At 38.7% G+C, this 18,674-nt stretch overlaps 1 protein-coding gene across 1 annotated transcript; it reads left to right on the forward strand.

Moving 5' to 3' along the window:
• Positions 1-9: 9 nt before the first annotated feature.
• Ikzf5 (IKAROS family zinc finger 5) lies at positions 10-18,391 on the forward strand. The gene is made up of 4 exons (XM_028772542.1): positions 10-102; positions 11,025-11,202; positions 13,062-13,244; positions 14,461-18,391. Exons 2-4 carry the CDS (start codon positions 11,070-11,072, stop codon positions 15,402-15,404), a joined length of 1,260 nt encoding a protein of 419 aa, XP_028628375.1. The 5' UTR covers positions 10-102; positions 11,025-11,069; the 3' UTR covers positions 15,405-18,391.
• Positions 18,392-18,674: the final 283 nt, after the last annotated feature.

The following is an 18,674-nucleotide window of genomic DNA, read 5'->3' on the forward strand; positions in this document are numbered from 1 at the left end:
ACAACAAATATGGCGGCTACAGCTGCGACGCTGACGAACGCTGAGGCGGTGGCGGCGGCGGCGGAGAACAAGGCTGTGGGGATTCCTCGGTGCAGTTGTCAGGTGAGCGATGGGAGGTCAGCTTATACCGCGGCGCTACGGTTACGCAAGGCACGTTGACGGAATGGCGGAAGGTAAAGTGCCGGGTTCATTGCTGGCCGGCTCACACTGCCTTAGCCTTGGCCACAGCGGAGGGTCCTGCGTGCCCCGTGGGCTGTCAGCGTGGTGACTCGGGACTTTCCTGGGCTTGTAAGTGACTGGGTCCGCCGCCCGGAGGCTCGTGAGTCGGCGCCGTCGGGCGGGAGCTCGGAGGTCAGGGTGGGGAGCTGTCTCCTGCTTTGACAAGTGGCGATCGTCGGGAGCGCTCCCTGTGCAGTGCGTTCTCGGGGTGCCAAAGTCAGGAGTCGACCCCAACAACCTCAGTGTATCCTGGAGAGGGTGTTACTTCGATACCGGTCCCGGGCTGCTGTTGGGAAGGAGTTTCTCAACCCTCGAGTTTTCTCTCCTGAACTGGCTTCTACTGTCTGTACTTTCCGATGTTGGGAACATTGAGGTTGGGGAGGATTTACGTTCCCGGTCGACTGTCGGGAGTGCTCTTGGATGCTGAGCGTAGCTCCTCAGCTAAACGTCCAGGTGTCTTAACTGTAGATCCTAAGTATAGTCAGTGGTAGCTGCCAGTAACCACATGGCCCATTTAATGACCCCCTTATGTGCTGGTCAGAACCGGACAGAGGAGTGACAAGTGAGAAAGGACACGAAGACTTCTGAAGTTGTGAGACCCAGGGAAATTTCATATAGAAGACACAAAATGAAAACAGCTGCTTAAAATATCTGGACTACTTTAAGATTTTTGTCTTGAGCGTATGTTGTCTTCAGCACAGGTGAGGATGAATGTTTTGGAAGTTGCTTGCAGTGAACTGGGTTGTTCTTTTCCCGTCATGGTCCCGTGTTTCCCAGGAAACCGTAACTGTTGAAAGGTTCTTCATTAAGATGGGAATCAGATATGCCGTTGTTGAGCTCTGATGGTTGTTGCATATATATATTTCCCTGGTATAGGGCTAATGTACTTTTATATGCAACTGGACTCAACTGGACTTATTCAGCAATATTAAGCCTGACATCCCTTGAAATTAACATATTAAGTATGGCAGCATGATAGTTACACAAGTGGCTAGGATATAATTGTGGGCCACCAAGCTTGCCCTAGCTTTTTTCTTTTTTTGGTCTGTCTGTCGGCTTAGTCAGCTTAGTTTGTTTTCAGCTAATGATCATGAAACACAAGTTACGTTATTAACTTGTTATTAAACCTGTAGTCCCTAGCAAAGTTTTCACTTGTGTGTCTCTCTTTGCAGACTGTTTGTGGCTTTTGAATTTTAGTTGAAATTCCCTCCATGGCCTTTTGGAGTCCTTTGGTGTGTCTCCAGAGTAAATTTCAATTATTCAACATTTCAGCAGTGTTGCTGTGGAAAGAAAAAAGTGAAACTAATTTGGGGTGAACAGGTTAGATGGTATCATTCTTTTTTGGCTTTCTTCTGATGTGGCTTCGTTTCTGTTTTCCTTTTTATGTTTTCTGATTTCTCAGAAGAGCCTTATCACAGCGTTGATGCATTCAGAGTCTTTAGCAGACAGGAACTCAGGAATTGTGTTCTAACTCTTTATGAAGGTCCATGTTACTCTGCATGCACTAAGTCTCATCAGCCTTCTTTACTAATGTATATTCTCTTTGAGAATAAATCTTTCAACGTTCATAATCAGTAGGTTATAGAAGTAAGTACAGCTATTGAACTGTAAACAACTTCATTAGGCCTGCTTAACTTCTGGGTTAAATTGTCACATAAAAAGTTGGGCTAAGTATTCTTCTTTATCATTAGTAACCCTTCAGTTTAAACATTCCCAGCACCTTTGTTTGTTTTTTTGTTTGTTTGTTTTGATTTTAAGGTTCTACATATTTTGTTGCTGAAACCAGTTAGTTCATGTGGAACAGATGAAAGCAAACCAAACTCCAATTTAAACCTGTACACAAGTAGCCAGGATGTGGTTTTGTCATTAGTTTTCATCCGAATCCCTTGGAGGAATGAAACAACTTTGGTTTTGGCCAGAAATTTCTTGATTTTGAAAGTCGTGGGAAAACATGGCATGAAGGCGAGTGAGGCATGTGCTGTGTGATGGCGGAGGAAAGAGGACCCTTTGATTTTTATATTATCTGTTTCGTAGGTGTACTTACCTTCCGGTTTGCATCTTAACACCTCTTTTAAATAATTAGCTCCTGATTAAAAGGTGTTTGATTGTATATGTATTTACACACACATAGGATATATGAAATATTAATTCTTAGATATTTTTCCTCTGCTAGCTTGAGCAATATGTCTTATAATCATAAGATTTGGAAGTTTTTCTCTTCTTTAGTTGATGATGTAGATATATATCTTAGTTCACATTCTGCTAACAAATTGAATGGACTGTATATTACTTAGGCCTTGTACTGCTTTGATAAAACACCATGACTAGCCTGCATGGTAGTATACAATTTTAATCCCAGCACTAGGGAGGTAGAGGCAGGAGGATCTTTGAGTTTGAGGCTATCCTGGTCTACATAGTGAGTTCCAGGGCAGCCAGGGCTATGTAGAAAGATCCTGTCTCAAACAAACAAACTAATGAACAAGCTACAACAACTAAAAGTAATGTAGGGAGGATAGAGTTCATTTTATCCTATATTTCCATTAACATTCCATCATTGAAGAAGGGCAGGGCAGGGCAGGGCAGAAACTGTAGCACAGAAGCCATGGCTTTTTGTTAGTGCTTACTGGCTTGCTTCTCATGTCTTGCTCAGCCAACTCTTTATATAGCCCCAGACCACCTGCTCTGGGGTGGCACCTCCCACAGGGAGTTAGTCCCCGCCATGGCTCTTACTAATCAAAGCAGTAGTCCACAGGCTTGCCTTCTGTTAACCTTATGGAAGCTTTTTCTCAAGTAAGATTCCTTTTCCTCCAGGCATTGTGGTGCAAGCTTTTAATTCCAGCACTCAGGTGGCAGAGGCAGGTGGATCTCTGAGTTCAAGATCAACCTGGTTTACATAGTGAGTTCCAGGCCACCAAAGCTACCCTAATGACACCCTGTTTGGAAACAGAAGTTTTTTCCTAGATATGCCTGAATTTGTGTCAGGTTGACAATAACCAACTAGTAGTACAGGATAGGTGATTTAAAGAAGAATTCATTAAAGTTGGAGGCTGGGAAGTTGAGTTTGAGTTGCTAGCAGATACAAGATCTGGTTTCTGGTTATTTACTCATAGTGCAGAAAACAGAAAACAAACTATTATTCTTATAAACCTATTTTGATGGCTCTGCCCTCACAACAAATGTCATATTGGAGGTTAGTATTTCAACATAAAAATTTTCATTTGGAGCAATATCAAGTTAGCATAGAGCAAGCAGATCTGGCTTGCAATGTAGTATTGAAATCTATAATAATATTAGGAATGCTTAAATTTTTTTCTGATGACATTTTGCATTGAAAATATGAGTAATTTCTTGTTTAACAAGTCCAAGGTGTTGAGTTCACAGCCAGTTAGAAAGATACTGAATGAAAAGAGAAATGAAAAGGAAAGGAAAGGCCATGACTGCTCCTTGGTGCAGTGGAGGAGAAAGTTTATTATAGATGTGTGGGAGAGCATAGCCAGAGGCAGACACATATGAAAAAGTCCAGAGTGGTCATTACCCTGAGCCATGATGGGAGAGGGCAAGGGAGAGAGAAGAGAGGGAAACCTGGTGCAGCAGCCAGCCCAAAGGTACAGAAAGGGCAGATGGCCAAACTGATAGGCTTATATAGGGAAGGACAGCCCAGCCCCCTGGGCTGGAACGTTCAGGGTATATGCGAGCAAGCCAGGTGTACTCTGTAACAGGTAGGGAATATTAAGGAGAACTGCTGGGAGAACTTGGTGGCCAGCTCTACTTTGATTTATATGTTAAGTAGGCACCTCAGCCATTTGTCCAGATTTTGAAACTTAACAGATACCATTCTGAAAGATACATACAATCAGTTGTCCCTCTGTATTTGTGGGGGATTGATGTAGGACCCCTTGTGTATACTGAAATCTGAGGATGTTCAATGTCTTACATAAAATGCAATAGGATTGGCATGTAACTTGTTACATATCCTTCTATACACATTTTTTCTTCTTCACATGGGAGTTTTATTGTATCCCTCTAACTGGTCTTGAACTCCTTGAATTCTCTTGCTTCGGCCACTAAGTGCTGGGATTAGAGGCACACACTCACATTCTCTTTATTCTCCAGGTATTTTATACAGCATACGTCGTTCTGATTCTGTATTTAGGGGATGCCAAGGGAAGGGAATCTAAACTGTTTAGGATGCACTTTTTTTTAGAAAAAGTTTTAAATGTTTCTCATTCACATTTGGTTGAATCTCTGTATCTATCATTCATATTATGTTTGTAGGGGTTTTAAAATTTGTCAGTACTGGACAACATCCTCAGTTAGCAGGTTATATATGGAGTTCTTGTTATCAGGATGGTGTGGACAGCAAACCCATATTCTCTTTTTATTGCAGGGGCTCTTTTTAGCCTCATAATTATTGTTTTTCCATATATCATGCTTAGAGGTATTGACCTGAGATGGAAGAAGCTGGGGTTTGAGCCAAAGACTCAGCTTATCTTTAGGCATCTATCATTTACACAAGTCAGTTTCATTGTCCACTGCTATGTAAATAGCTGGCTATCATGCCTATTGCCCACAGAAATACGTAACTTAGATAATACAGGTTTGATGGACACAAAGATGCTTAGAGATGAAAGGTCACTTAAGTTTTAAATCATGGACGGATATGTAGATTAAACCATATAAGTGTGTTTGAATTCCTAATTCAGAAGCTGGTCTTCTTGTCTGCAACGTTTTCAGTTACTTCATTGGCATTCTTTTTTCTTTAATTCATCATGCATAATTGATAGCGGCATACAATTTATGGCAGAGAACACAGTGAAACTTGTAATGTGACAATGTGAATAGCTAAGACTGTCAAAATATGTCAGCCATGCTCTGTAATTGGGCTCATTTCTGTCCTTAAACTTTAGTTGGAGGTATAAAAATATCATTTCTCCTGCTTGCTTGTGGTAAGTCTTGTGTTTTTGCTGCATTGTCAAGCGTTGTATCGCAGCATGGCTCTGAACAGAATAGATCTTTCTTAGCCTTAAAACAGTGAACTCCCATTTTATAAACTAAGACAACAATACAAACTTGCAGTGTTCTTCAAGCTTTATATTAATCATATATAAAATATTACAAACTATACAGCTCATGATAATTTCTGAGAAAATGCTCTTTGGGAACAATTATTTTTACAGTGAAATAATAAAATTGTATCTTGGTCCCATTCAAAGTTGTCTCCCTTACTAGTTTATCAACTTAGTTAGGAAATATAATTAGCATCTATTTGCTCTCACATTAGTGAAATGAGTAGTAGCCACCTTTTCCATCAATTCACGTATCCCAGTTTGCAACTTCCTAGGTCCATCTGCAGTTTTCCAGATTTGCCCCTCCTTATCTTATTAGGTCACTTCTTTAAATCTCTTGCCTTAGTCTTATTCAGCTTTCCCAACCTGACTAATCATTATTTTTCTTATTTCTTAACCATATTAACTAGTTGTGTCAGACTATTTGTTTAACCATAGTTAATACTACTAATTATTTGTTCTTTCAAATTTGCTTTTTATTTAGAAAACACGAGCTAGTTAGCCAATGAAAAAGATGGCCATTAATAAGATGCACAGGCCTTGCTTACCTGTAATTGAGTACTCAGGAGGTGGGGGCAGTAGAATTATTGTAAGACCAGCCTCTGTTACACAGTTAGTTTGAGGACCCTATCTCAAAACCTTTTTTAAAAAAGAAAAAGAAAAAGAAAGAAAGCTGAATTTTTAATTAAAAAAAATAAACCAGGACCTGAGAGTAAAGGGGGACTGTTAGGAATACAGAAGTAGAAAAGAGTGGCAAGGTTGACAGAGGTGGGAGTAACATAGAAGGAAGGAAAATGATCAAAGTACATCATATGTATGTACAGAAACATCATAACTAAGACCCCTTTGTCAATTAAAATATACTAATTTTAAAACGAATCATATCCAGGATTTTTTTTAATTATAAGGGTTATGAGGATCTATTAATTTTCTGTGCTCTGATTATAAAAACATAAATAGGGCTGAAGAGATGGTTCTGTCGATAATGAGGCATGCGACTACTAGGATCTGTTCAAATCCCTAGTATCCACGTAATAACTTTTCAGACCTTCTAGATAGCTTTTAAGAAGGGAGGAAAGAACTCAAAAGATTACATTTACTGAAAGTTCAGCCAGCTGTATGTCCTTATTTGGTGAAATATCTTCAAGTAAAGAACAAATTAAGATTAAAGGAGAAAAGAAGATAAATAGTAAACAAAAATAAAATATATATCATCTTGCGTTCAGTAAGTGTTGGGGGGAAATACCAGCCTTGTGTCTGCCATTGCCTGAGGGTATCGCTGCATTGATATAAAGGATAGTTATCTGCAATAGAGGCACAGTCAAAGGTTGGTCTAGTTCTACTAGGGTTCTAGTCGAAGTGTTCAAAGTTGGCTTTTTATAAAGTTGGTGAGGTTTTTGCAAATTGAGAAATGTGCTTTTATGAAAGTCCCTCATTCGTTAACCTCTGCCATTTAAAAAGCTTGGGCCAGGGACTAAAGAGATGGCTGCTACTATTTCAGAGGACCTCTGTGGCTCATAGCCACTTGTAACTCTGGTTACAGGAGAACTGGGTCCTCTTTTGGACCCAGTGTGCATAATACAAACATGGTGTATACATCCACATAAATAAAAATAAATCTGAAAGAGAAAAGAACCAGGAGTACAGGTATTCTTGAAGCAGGAAAACAAAACTGATATAGTCATATTACCAAGGTAACAAAGACTTGTTGAGAATAAATTTGGCTGTAAGAATAGACAGGCTTCATGGAATAGAATAGAGAATTCAGAGATAAACTTCCATGAATACAATTACCTAATTCAAAGAGGCAATCCTGGGGCGTATTGGGAAAGCTGATCTGTTAAGTGCATATAATTGGGACAAATAGATATTTTCTTGGAAAAATTATTCTTTTGACTCTTGTTTTACATCAGTCAAAACTAAAGTCTAGATAAAATATGAAAATGCTTTGCAAGGAAATATTAAGGTCTATATTCAAGTAAGATGAAGGCATGGTCATTCTTAATAGGATACAGACAGTTATAAAATATAAAAAGGAAAAATTGGAAAATTGGAGTATATTAAAAATTTATGTTCTGCCAGGCGGTGGTGGCGCACGCCTTTAATCCCAGCATTTGGGAGGCAGAAGCAGGTGGATTTCTGAGTTCGAGGCTAGCCTGGTCTACAGAGTGAGTTCCAGGACAGCCAGGGCTACACAGAAAAACCCTGTCTCGAAAACCAAAAAAAAAAAAAAAATTATGTTCAAGAAGCTGGAGAGATGGCCCATATTACTCTTGCAGAGGACCCACGCTCAGTTTCTAGCACCCACATAGTGGCTCACAACTCCCTACAACTCCATTCCACGGTCACCTTCTGACTCTGTGGGCACCAGCCATGTAAATGTTGTACACATACATACATGCAGGAAAATCACTTATATACCTAAAATAAAAATGAATCCAAAAATTTTTAAAGCCACAAGAATCGTGTTGTTTTATATTTACCTAAAATTACATGTGAGAGAGGGAGAGAGACAGACAGAGAGGGAGAAGGAGAGGGAGAGAGAGTAAAAGAGAGAGTGCCAGAGTGTGTGTGTGTAGTTTCAGTGAAGTTTTGCCATTTTGGGTAATAATGCTCCCTGGAAGAGCCAAAGACTAACACAAATTCCAGGACTAGGCATAAGAAACCTCCCTTTGAGTTGCTGGCCAGCAGAGTTCAAGAGACTCTTCAAACAATATGGGCTGTTGCTGCTGTATTTGGTTACCTCCTAGAGGTTAGAAGTAAGTCCTGATTGCTAAAGACACCATGCACTTCGATATAGGTCTCAGCATTCAAGCTGGATCTGACCTGAAAACTTCCTTCCTGAAGACTAGCTTTTATAGAACATGAAGGTGCTATGCGATCTGCCAAGGGAGGAAACAATCAGTAGTCCTACCCAGCTTTGACACCTGTGAACCCCAACAATAGCCAACTTTGCATGATACCCAGAAAGGTAATAACCAACAGCTATCTAATTAGACTCAAGGTTTACTTGGAAGGAAATCATGCCTGGTACTGAAAACGTACCCAACTACCTGAGGTTAGTGAGGGCATTGATGTTAGAAGAGAGCCTACTACTACTATAATAAACCAGCATAACTTCCCAACAGCACTCTAAATACTCATCCTTATACTCACAGGGGAGTGGAGCTCCCACCTCTCCTCAAACAAGTTTCTCTTTCAGCTGATCGAGACCACTACAGAAAACCACAAGTGGTCAAAATGCAGAAAACAAGTGTTCATGGGGTCCCCAGCCCTCATGGATATATCTACAACACAATTCCTGTACCCAAGGCTTAGGGACCATCACAGAAGAGGGCAGAAAAAATCATAAAAGTCAGTGGGCCAAGAAATGTACTATGAGATTGTGTCTCCTAGAAATGAAAGGGAAGCTACACCCATATCTCAACAATATGGCTGTCTAAAGAAGTCCGAGACAATAACAGCACCAATGTTAATGTTGAAGGAGTAATTCTCATGAGATCCATCCCTAGACAAAGAACTGGAGAAAACTAATGGCTTCTGAGAGAGGGAGAATTAATATCTCTTAGGAATGAGCCCCTTAATTGACTCTCTAACACCAAGTTATGAGCCCAGAAATTATATACATCAAGCAACACTAAATGGATTTGGGAACATGAGACGAGTTAGAGAAAAAAGAAGGAATGGGAGAATGATGTAGTTATATATAAAGACTGTTCATACAGAGGGCATGCACAGATCGAAGCCAGATGGAGTCCCAGCACTCAGAGAGGAAGTGGACACAAGCCCCAATCCCTAACCCAGAAGCTATCTCCAATTGATAAAGAGTCTCATGGTGTATACAAACAACTAAGGACAGACCAGATGGCCAATACAAATGAACTCAATGACAGGCTCCTTATCTCATAAAGTTTTGTCTAGACATTATTTTTATTTATTAATTTTTAATTTTCCTTACAGATCTTTTACATATATAGAATGGTTTCCAGCCTTGTGTTTTTATGGGATTTTTCTGTGTGTGAACATGTGTGTCTGCATATACATGTGTTTATTGTGCTTTTTTTTGGCTCTTTTTCCTGTTAATTACTTTTTATTTTATTACTATTTTTAGATGCCTGTTTAGAATCTAAAAAGAGAAAAAGGGTGTAGATTTGGGTGGGTGGAGAGTTGAGTTGGAGGGGAAACTCTAATCAGAATATATTGTATAAATTTATTTTTAATTAAAAATACTTTATGTTTATCAGAAGACTTGGAGACAAAGCCTAAAGCATACATTTCTTGTACTCAGATATCCCTATGATTAGATTTTATAAATTAATTCTTAATTTAAAATGTGGATGAAAATCTTACCCAAATGAACTCTGGTTTTCATCTAGCCTAATTTCCTTTTGATTATTATTTAGTGTTGTGATTTTCATTAGTTGCTTTTAGAAAAGAATCTTACCTCTGCAGTGTCATAGTTCTAATGTTTAAGAATAAATTCTAGGGTGTGTATTATCTCAAACACTATTTTAAAAAATAAACAATCCAAGTCGAAAGGAAATTATAAAGAGAAGATACTTAAAATGCATATATGTAATGAAGGATTTATATTTAAAATATCATGAAAATTTCTTATCTATTAGAAAAGATAGATAGTTTATATGGGAAAACAGTCATCACCCAAAAGAATATAAGTAGCCACTCACATACAACTTCATTAATATCAATGTATATGAATCAAAATTGGTGTGGTAATGCCACATACCGTCCAAAATAGCCACAATGGAAAAGCCAAGTATTGGTGAGAATGTTAGTCAACTACTCTTAACTCATGTGCTGATAGGAGAATAAATCAGTATAATGACTAAAAAGTTATTTGACATTGCTTAAGGCTGAACCTGCATACACTTTTCATTTCAGTTCCTCTGTAGCCAACCCAAATGTGTAGAGAGGTTTCTGGAATTTTTTTTTCCTAAACTCAAATTATTTAATGAGTAATTTTGATATCTAATGGCTAGCAGTAGGCATGCAAAGATTATTCAATTCTTTATTGCTTAGCTTTTTCTTGAAATTTAGCATGTATATAGAAAGGCTTATAAATCTTAAAGCTTGATCTATTGGATAGTCAGACTGGTGGCTCTGGTCATGAACTTAGCATTGATGTGAAGAAGTGGAAGGCTGCCAGCATCCCAGAAGCTCCTTTTATGTCCCTTCCAGTGTTAGGCTCTATCTGCCCTAGCAACCAAAGACTATACTCTCTTCATTTCTGGCGCTGGGCATTAGTTTCTGGTCTTCAGTAGTATCATATACTAACAACCTTTGTCTGGCTTCTAGTGCTCAGAATTATGATTGTGAGCTGTCTGTGTGTTACTGCGTACAGCTGTAGTTTGCTTATTTTCACTGTTCTAGCCCACTGTGTTTTCATGCTACAACAAATTTATATATGGTCCTATCTGAGGGTCATTTGGGTAATTGTTAATATTTGGCTGTTATAAGTAAAGTTTTCTTTTCTTTTCTTTTCTTTTTTGCCTTGGTAATTTGTTTCCATTCTCTATAAACTCAGTTTAATTATTAAATCTGTTTCTATATATCTCCTTTAATTTTCCACATAGAGTATAAAGTATGTAAAGACAGCTTTTATTTTTCTGTTGCTTTATGCAGTGTTTTATACAAAATATTTTTTGTCTATATTTTTTAAATTTTGTACTGTTTTCTTCTTAAAATTATTTCTGGGTTCTTTATTTTCTTGTTTCCTAGATATAACAGAATTTCAACTTAAAGAAAGAAAGAAAAAGCGCCAAGATGGGTGAAAAGAAACCAGAGCCTTTGGACTTTGTAAAAGATTTCCAGGAATACCTGACACAGCAGACCCATCATGTGAACATGATTTCGGGATCAGTTAGTGGGGACAAAGAAGCAGAGACTCTTCAGGGAGGTAGACTTATTTTAATACTATTGAAAAGCTCACATTGGTAAAGGTGCTAATGTTCCTCTATAGCTCTCCATTCTGTGACCATTACTATGCAATAATGTAGATCATTCTTTTCTTTTTCTAGAAAGATACAAGGTATTTTCTCCCTTTTTAACATACAGACTTCTGCTATGATTTAATGTACTCTACGGAACTGTTTCAGTCTTGTTGAAAGGTTAGGGCATCTAAATCCCTTGTCTGTCTGTTCTTCATGTTGTTAGCTGACAGTCAATTCAAGGAACCCAGGGAGTTTGTCCATCAGGCAACGTGGATTGGACCTGAGCCTCAACTAGGGGTTTCTTCTCTTTAAGTGAAAGAAGAGAAACTAAATTAGATGAAGCAAACATCTGGTGAGCCTGCTAGAGATAGAGTTTCTGTGTTTGCAGATCACAGACACTGTTCTGAACCTAGCTCAGGGTCAGCTGAGCACCACCCATGGGCCTCATCTAACTGCTTTCCTGTCGTTTGCAGTCTGGAAATTGCTTTTGTACAATTAGAAATTATTGAAAATTAGGCAAAAAGAATGTAATAATACATGCAAATTATGTGAAATTTAAATTTCATTGTTGATAAATAAAATTTTATTGGAACACCTGCATGCTTACTTGACATGTTTGTACTACTGGTGATCAACATCTGTTGCATACATTAGGCAAGGGCTGTACAATGAGCTCCATTCACTCCCAGCTTGCTTATTGTCAATAGCTGCTTTTACGGTACAGCAGCAGAGTTGGGTGCTGTGATACAGACAAACCCACCTGACTTTAAATATTTACTACCTCAGCCTTGTAGAAAACATTTGCTGACCTCTGCCCTAGATCTTGTAAGCCATGTAGGGATCTTGAAGATGCAGGAACTGGCAGCAGTGATCAGGGATCACCCCCAGAGTTTTGTTAGAAAGGTAAGCACCAGTTCCTGTCAGGATCTAGTGATTCGGTTTATCAAAATGTTGAGCATCAGGGTCTTAGGAAAACAGTGGGAGAAAGGGAGACCACGAGTCTGGTCTCTCTACTTGGTTCCTTTTGGACCAATCTGCTAGTTTTGCCCAGGCCAGTAAAATGATTTCTGGCGAAGGGCAGAAGGAAAGGAATAGGGTTTGAACTGAGCATATGAGGACTGCCTCCTGGCATCAAGCTGAAGTCCTGTTCCCATGAAGAAGGAGGAATACAAATCTTGCCTCTTAATACTAATGTGAACAGACTCCAGGGCTGGGATTCAGAGGCCAGGGCATAGTTCCCAACATGTGTAGTTCCTAATTATGAGTACCTGTTCCTGCTGCTGCTTTATACAAAGTTCATATGTTCAGCCGAAAAGCAAGCACCCAGACATTTTAGTTTTGAAATCAGATACCTTGTTTCCTTGATTTGCTCGATTAGAATTCAAGGTCCTAAATGTAACTGACTATTACAGAATATCTGATAATTGTTTTTAGACAAAAAGAAATTGAGTTAGTGTTTTAGAACTGTAACAACTGCTAACTGAAGCTGTACTCAGGAGCAGTACTTAGACACTACATCTGTGTGTGACTGTGAACTCATACTTGAAGACTCTCTTTATTCCTCTCTACCTTACCTATTTTCTTCAAAAGCATGTAAGAGCTAGTAAATTTTTATTTGTAAATAATTTGAGACCCTCTTTAAAGGTTCTTAGAGTATAATTCTACTTTTGTATAAACATTGTCCCAGTTCAAGAAATCTGGATTGTTTTATGAATTAAACTCTTGGGCAGGAAACTATCAGTTTGTAGATCTTCTACCACGTGAGTCTAAAATGCTGAACTGAATCGATTCTGAGGTGCATGATTCCTTTTGCTTTTGTTTATAGCTGGAACAGATGGTGATCAAAATGGACTTGATCACCCATCTGTTGAAGTCTCCCTGGATGAAAACTCAGGAATGTTAGTAGACGGGTTTGAAAGGACCTTTGATGGGAAGCTCAAGTGTCGGTACTGCAACTATGCCAGCAAAGGGACGGCCCGGCTCATCGAGCATATCAGGATCCACACAGGTAATGGAGAAACAGCTGGAGGGGCCGTGGAATGCAAATCCACATAGTTTTAACTGTTCCAAACAAGGTTCATGAAAGTTTGTTTCGTAATAACTCCATTTTTTTTTAAACAAAGCAGTGGCTTAAAGAAATACAAATACTGGAAACAGACTTCTTGGAGAGCTTGATCATCCTACCCATTTTTCTGCTTGATCTACATAGTCTTTATCTTTCTGTTGTCAGGTTTGAGAGGTTATTACTAAGGTTAATGTTTTATCTTTTTCTTCACAATAACGTTTAAATTATAGAAAATAAAAAAGGCTGTACAGTTATAGAGTGTACTTGCTAAACCCAGGTCTCTCTTAGCCACCCTTTGAAGAAACCTTCCAAAGTATGCCTTGCCCACACCCAAGCCCAGACATCTTTTCTGTGTGCTCCATGCCAGTCTGTGCTTCTTTATTACATTATGGTGGCCTGAAAGCTTCCTGAGGCCATCCAGAGGCCCTCTTTGTACCCACTAGAGCTAGCATGCAGTCTGGAACATGGTAGGTGCTCTGTCCTTGTCAGATGAATGACTGTCTTACATTCTAAATGATAGTTTTACATATTTGGAGTGCTTGGTCTTTCTGAACTAGAAGAATAGAAAAGTGCAGGAGAAGCCTTGGCCCTGGCAATTTCATATTTGAACCAGGAGTTCATTTTGATTTTTGAACTTTCTTTTGCAGGATGGGGGGTGGTGGTATTTTTTTTTTCCTTGAAAGATAGATCTGTGAACATATACTTTGAAACATACTGTTGATTAAAAATATTTTGGGGGATGGCTGTTTGAGACAGGGTTTCTGTGTGTAGCCCTGGCTGGCCTTGAACTCACAGAGATCTACTTGCCTCTGCCTCCTAAGTGGTGGGATTAAAAGCGTGTGCTGCGACTCCCTGGCTGATAAAATCTTTATCTCTTTATAACGTGGGGAATCATATTTTTATTTTTCCCCAAGTGTCACTGAAGTTGTAATGTTTTGATACTAAATGATTCTAAATATATGTCACAAGTTATTGCTAATGAATTCTTAAGCTTTATTTCAGATCTTAGGTTTCTTTACAGATCTTACAAACCTAATATGCAAGTATGGATTTCTGCAATTTTATTTTTTGTATCAGTTCTCACATCCAGTGGACAAACATGAAAAGTCCTATATGTGAGCTACTCCTGCAGTTTCTTCCATGTTTCTCTCTTACACAGGCGAGAAGCCTCACAGGTGTCACTTATGTCCTTTTGCATCTGCTTATGAGCGCCATCTGGAAGCCCACATGCGCTCTCACACTGGGGAAAAACCATACAAATGTGAATTGTGTTCCTTCCGCTGCAGTGACCGAAGTAACCTGTCCCACCATCGAAGGCGCAAACATAAAATGGTACCAATTAAAGGTACCAGGTCTTCCTTAAGCAGCAAGAAAATGTGGGGGGTTTTACAAAAGAAAACAAGCAATCTGGGGTATAGCAGAAGAGCACTAATCAACTTAAGTCCACCTTCCATGGTGGTCCAGAAACCAGACTACCTTAATGATTTTACCCACGAAATCCCAAATATCCAGACGGACTCCTATGAAGCTATGGCTAAAACTACACAAACTGCTGGCCTGCCGAGGGACCCCCAAGAACTCATGGTTGACAACCCTTTGAATCAGCTCTCTACTTTAGCAGGACAGTTGTCCAGCTTGCCACCAGAAAACCAAAACCCTGCCTCCCCTGATGTAGATCCCTGCCCTGATGAAAAGCCTTTCATGATTCAGCAGCCCTCTGCCCAAGCAGTAGTCTCTGCTGTGTCAGCAAGTATTCCTCAGAGCTCCTCCCCTACAAGTCCAGAGCCTCGGCCGTCGCATAGTCAGAGGAACTACAGTCCAGTGGCAGGGCCCAGCAGTGAACCAAGTGCCCACACCAGTACTCCCAGCATAGGAAACAGCCAGCCAAGCACTCCAGCTCCAACCCTGCCGGTCCAGGATCCTCAGCTTCTGCACCACTGCCAGCACTGTGATATGTACTTTGCAGACAATATCCTTTACACTATTCACATGGGGTGCCATGGGTATGAAAATCCTTTTCAATGTAATATATGTGGATGCAAATGTAAAAACAAGTATGATTTTGCTTGCCATTTTGCAAGAGGGCAACATAACCATCACTGAACACAATCAACATTGTTCTCACTTGGTTTGGCCTTTTGGGAGTTTGTAGTTTGGTTTTTAGTTTGATCATCCCTAATAAGGTATATACTAATTTAAAATTTATACATTCTATTCATAAAATAGAAATTTGATAGTAAAAAAAGGTTTTGTTAACTTTTCATAAAAGTCTGGTCAGGGTTATTTATGCATTAGATAGTTAGATGCATTGATGTCTTTTTCACTTAGACCCATGAGAGTCGAAGTACAGTCGACTAGTCCATAAGGACTCCCAGGGTTGTCCGTACTCCTGATGCTTCAGTATACACATTACAGTTAAACATTCTTCCTGCCATATTTCAAAATGGCACAATAAACTTCTTATAGAATCTTTTATAACATTTCAGTGTTTATAGACAAACTGCCTTTAAGTTTGCTCTTAATTGAAATGCTGTTTTCATTCACGTAACTTAAGTTGCATTAGTTTCATTACAACCAAAACCAGTAGTTATTGTGTAATAAATCTTTCTCTTCAAGGGGAAGTATAAAATAATTCCTTTCAAATTTAAATTATAAAAATGAAAGTCTTGGAAGTTGAAATTTGGGGTTAAATTGAACATTGTGTTTTGGTATTTGAGATATCTGTTCATTTAATGTATAAACATGTTAGTTTTTAGTTTTTCATTTATATATCATATATTTATATACTTGGAGTATTATTTTAAAGCCACAGGTAAATATACTAGAGTGCTAGATGCCGTTTTCAATATGACTCTTTCATTTAAATTCTGCATTCACCTATTACTGGTGTCAGGTAAGATTGACAACCACACTGATTATTTTATTCTTCCTAGTCTTTGATGACCAAAGAGGAAGTGGAACTCATCCATCTTATTAAGAGATGCTTCAAAACAATCTCCAAAGTTTCCTTTTCTGCCTTCTGTACATTTATTGCCCATAATTTCCAAGAAGGGTCGATCTAGAAACCCAGAGAAATGTAATAGTGAGGAAACAGCTACAAAATCGCAAGAGAGCATGCCCAAATAGAGCCTACTTTCCTCTGCAGAGCAGAGCAGGCCATGGAAGTCCTCCCTGTGAGTCTTCATGGACAGAGACGGTGCGATAGTCACCACAGTGGGCAAGGATAAAGAGTGAGAGTTATTATGAAGCACATTTAAATGTGACATTTAATTTACTTAGAATTAGAGTGGTTCATTTTATATAGGAAGCCATTATTTTTGTATCGTGTAATAAGTAGCTTACTCTGAAGAGAGCCTGGCAAAACAATAAAACATTGTCACTTACTATTGGTTTCTGTGTACTTTGCAAATTTTTCATTTTTATTTGGTTAATATCTTGAAAATATTCCCAATTGGCTTCTTAAAGAAATACCCTGTCAAGCATTTATTAACCAAAAATCACCTCTTACAGTAAATAAGAGGGAAATATTGAGTGTCTACCCATGAAGCCCAAGTGCCCTGTTAATGGATCTGTGCCCTCCCTCCCTGTGCTAGAAAGCCATTCCGAGGGTGCCTGTGCTTACATAGCCAGTCTTGGCTCATCCCGACTGCACTGTTAAAGCGCAGCCCCAGAGACACTTTCTCGTGTGACCCTAACTTTCTAGTGATTTTGGTCTGTTGCTTAAATCATTCACTAGATTAGTTTCTCACAACACTTTCCAAATACATAACTCGACTGTTGTGCTTATCAGCTGCCAGAAAGAAACAGGTTGTAGTTTGGAAACTGCTGTTTTTTAAAGTTTGATTCAATTCAAAGCAATACTTCCAAACAGACAGTGAATACTTCCCGAAAGAGGAAGAAGCCCAGTGCACGGCTGCGCACCTGTACTCCCAGCTGCTTGGGAAGCAGAGGCAGGAAGAGTGCTAGAGCCCAGGAATTCCTGCCAGGCCCGCCAGGCAACACCGCAAGCCACAGTCTCAAAGGCCAAACAGCCTGAAAGGGCTCCCCTCACAGGCAGCTTTATCACCTACACATCTGGGCCAAACAGTGACACGTGCATTTTTCCTAACAACTAAAGATGAATGTTCTGAAGGTACATTTCATTTTACGTATGGAAAAGACTTTTCATAATTACAGACTAGAAGGAAAAAAATCCTAATTTTCCAATAACATAAAGAGCACAGTTGGTCTTCCAAAGGTGTCGATGCATGAAGCTACAAGTCCTTCGAAATGCACTAAAATTTTGAAGCAAATCTACCTTAGAAACTTTTTTGAAATTGTACTTTTAAAGATTTAGGATTTTACTTAAATATTCTGAGTTAAATTCTGTACTAGGAAAGATGCTGGATTCTTTCCTTAAATACTAAATATGTTCCTCATTTTATTTTTAACCAAATGTTTTATAGAAATGAGTTGAGAAAAGTTTAACATGCACTATTTATAGTACTTTGCCAATAACAGGCAATGTTCTGAAACTAAATTTATTTTTGTTCAGTGAACATGAGTTTAGATTTTTAAAGTTGGTAATTTATCTCCACTAATATTTTTTTAAAGAAACTGTGAAGAGATTAACAGAATAATTTTATTTCAGATTTTACTAATGTAGTATGTAGCTACAACTTCTTGACATTCAAGTGAAGACTAGACTTCTGTTTTGAAAATTTTCCATTGGGTAGTTTCAGTGGTTTCATTTTAGAAATGTGTTTGCTGTTCATCTGCAGATGTTTGACAAAGGGAATATTACTAAAAAGAAAAAAATACTTATCAAATGAAGAATTGTTAGAAAAATTTAAATTCCCTGCTGAAGACATTTTTGTCAGTCTTAGGGGGTAGGTATTTGCTTTCTAGAACTTGGTTTTGTTGATACCTGGATGTACAGAACATGTTTTCTATGCAAGGCATAAGTCTTGCATTACAGTTGTAAGATATATTATATTGTTTAGGGATCAAGAAAGCAATCTAATGCTGAAGTAACTATAGTATGTAGTTCCTATTGTGAATAATGCTTTGCTTTTGTAATGTATGAATAAAAAAATAACACTTTCTAATGAGTTTTGTTTTTTGTTTTTTTTTTAAACTAGAATCAAATTATTATTTCTTTTAGTAATTTACAGTACATAAAAATGTTAATAAAGAGCCAGGCAGTGGTGGCGCATGCCTTTATCCCAGCACTTGGGAAGCAGAGGCAAGCGGATTTCTGAGTTCGAGGCCAGCCTGGTCTACAGAGTGAGTTCCAGGACAGCCAGGGCTACACAGAGAAACCCTGTCTCAAAAAACCAAAAAAAAAAAAAAAAAAAAAAAGTTAATAAAGGATTTTATGGCTGGCTAGTTTGA

The sequence above is a fragment of the Grammomys surdaster genome, unplaced genomic scaffold (assembly GCF_004785775.1).
Source record: "Grammomys surdaster isolate TR1022 unplaced genomic scaffold, NIH_TR_1.0 214, whole genome shotgun sequence".
Taxonomy (NCBI): domain Eukaryota; kingdom Metazoa; phylum Chordata; class Mammalia; order Rodentia; family Muridae; genus Grammomys; species Grammomys surdaster.

Bases quoted from the DNA above. Each gene is read 5' to 3' on its own strand.
- Ikzf5 (XM_028772542.1), top strand. From the start codon at position 11,070: ATGGGTGAAAAGAAACCAGAGCCTTTGGACTTTGTAAAAGATTTCCAG. The intron at 11,203-13,061 runs GTAGACTTATTT...TTTTGTTTATAG, and splicing joins AGCAGAGACTCTTCAGGGAG to CTGGAACAGATGGTGATCAA. The intron at 13,245-14,460 runs GTAATGGAGAAA...TCTCTTACACAG, and splicing joins GCATATCAGGATCCACACAG to GCGAGAAGCCTCACAGGTGT.